The sequence below is a fragment of the Argentina anserina genome, chromosome 2 (genome assembly GCF_933775445.1).
Source record: "Argentina anserina chromosome 2, drPotAnse1.1, whole genome shotgun sequence".
NCBI classification, from domain to species: Eukaryota; Viridiplantae; Streptophyta; class Magnoliopsida; order Rosales; family Rosaceae; genus Argentina; species Argentina anserina.
Window position 1 is genome coordinate 2,982,868 of NC_065873.1, and position 1,708 is coordinate 2,984,575.

General features: G+C 50.6%; 1 protein-coding gene across 1 annotated transcript; it reads right to left on the reverse strand.

Moving 5' to 3' along the window:
- LOC126782960 (transcription factor MYB73-like) lies at positions 1-1,096 on the reverse strand. The gene has a single exon (XM_050508319.1). The coding sequence runs from the start codon at positions 985-987 to the stop codon at positions 184-186; it is 804 nt and encodes a 267-aa protein (XP_050364276.1). The 5' UTR covers positions 988-1,096; the 3' UTR covers positions 1-183.
- Positions 1,097-1,708: the final 612 nt, after the last annotated feature.

Here is a 1,708-nt window from a genome sequence, read left to right on the forward strand (position 1 = left end):
AAAACTGAAAAAAATTTCTTAACCAACCACTGAGCTCTTCTTCTTTCTCAGGCCGCCTGTACATTCCAAGATTATTTCATTCACGAACCAAAAACGACTGTGTTTTGCTAATTCTGACTTCCTAATCTTAATTTAGAAAATGAAAAATAAAAACTGTGTGATTTTTTTCTTTTTTTTTGGGGATTACGAGAGCTTGGGTATACCAAAGTGCTGACCATTCACATCGTCCATGTAATTCCTAACCTCCTTCCTAATCATCTCCTGCATAAACGACATGAACTCCGGCCCAAACGACATCGTTCTGTTCTCATTCTCACCCAAAGACGTCGTTTTCTCTTCTTGGCGGGTCGCCAACTCAGTCGAGTAGCCGCCTCCAGGTAACGACAGAGTCAGAAGAGTCGACGGCTCCGTTTCCTTCCTCAGCGGCAACGGCGGCGACTCCCTTCTCAACACTGCTCTCGCCACCGGCCTGAACACCTGAGCTGGCGCCTCGCCGGAGTCGCTGACGTCGGATCCGGACGGGCTCGTCGTACTGTAACCGCGGCTCGAAACCGAAACCGTCGCCGGTTTCTTCTCCAGCCTGAGACGGCTGTGCTGATGGCTCTCCTCGCCGGCGCCGTCTTCCGCCATGGACGAGTACTTCCGCTTCAGAGTGGAGTTCCAGTGGTTCTTGATCGCATTGTCCGTCCGGCCGTTGAGGAGCCTCGCTATGGTGGCCCACTTGTTGCCGTATTTCGAATGCGCCGCCGCGATGGTCTCGTCCTCCTCCGCCGTGAATGCCCGGTGCTCCACCTCCGGCGAGAGCTGATTGCACCACCGGAGCCGGCACGACTTCCCGGACCTTCCCAGAATCGACTTGCTTATCAGCGTCCAGTTCCGAGCGCCGTGGCGCTGCACCAGCTTCCTCAGCAGGTCGTCCTCCTCGGGGCTCCACGGCCCCTTGACCCGATCCAACTCCCTCTGTTGTTGAACCGATTGACAATCCATAACCCTAACCCTAGATAAGAATAGAGGATACTATTTTTCTTGTAATATAAAATCTACAAAATTTGAAGAGGCGGAGAGAGAGAGTCTCGGCCCTTTCTGAGCCGCTGTGAGATCCTCTGTGAGAGGTTGGGAGGTTAGAGACGAGGTGGGTTTATATAGGGTGGGCTTAGGGTAACTGGCGGAGCAGGTCAACAGAATCGGGTATTTAGCGATACGGCAACCGGTTACTGCTCTTTGGAGCGTTACCCGTTGCATCACTCTACAGCTGTTAGCCACCACGCGTTGCCACGTAGGATGCATAGATTGCTGTGGGAGAGAATAATCTTCATCCTTGTTCCTTCCAACGAAAATCTCGGGAGAGGTGAACACGGGTAGTTTAAATTTCTCGAGTGGGGCGGTTAAAAGAGTTAGTTTCATTCCGTTTCTAGTTTTGACTGGTGCCGTTATGGAAGTTACTGGAGGTTATTCGTTTGAGAATATCGCGAGAACTTGGGGTCGGAGGGCGGAGATGGGTCGTAGGCAGTTGAGAGGATAAGTTTGACTGAGCCAGGCTGGAGAGCATTTTAGGATATTTGGTTAGGTTCGGTTTCCTTTTTTATTTATATTTATTTTTTAAATTGATTTATTGGGGTGCACGGAATTGCTGATGTGGGAGCAAAACGACAAATATGGTCGCGTAATAGGAAATCGAGTTGAAACTGACAGGCTGTCAGTCCAGGCT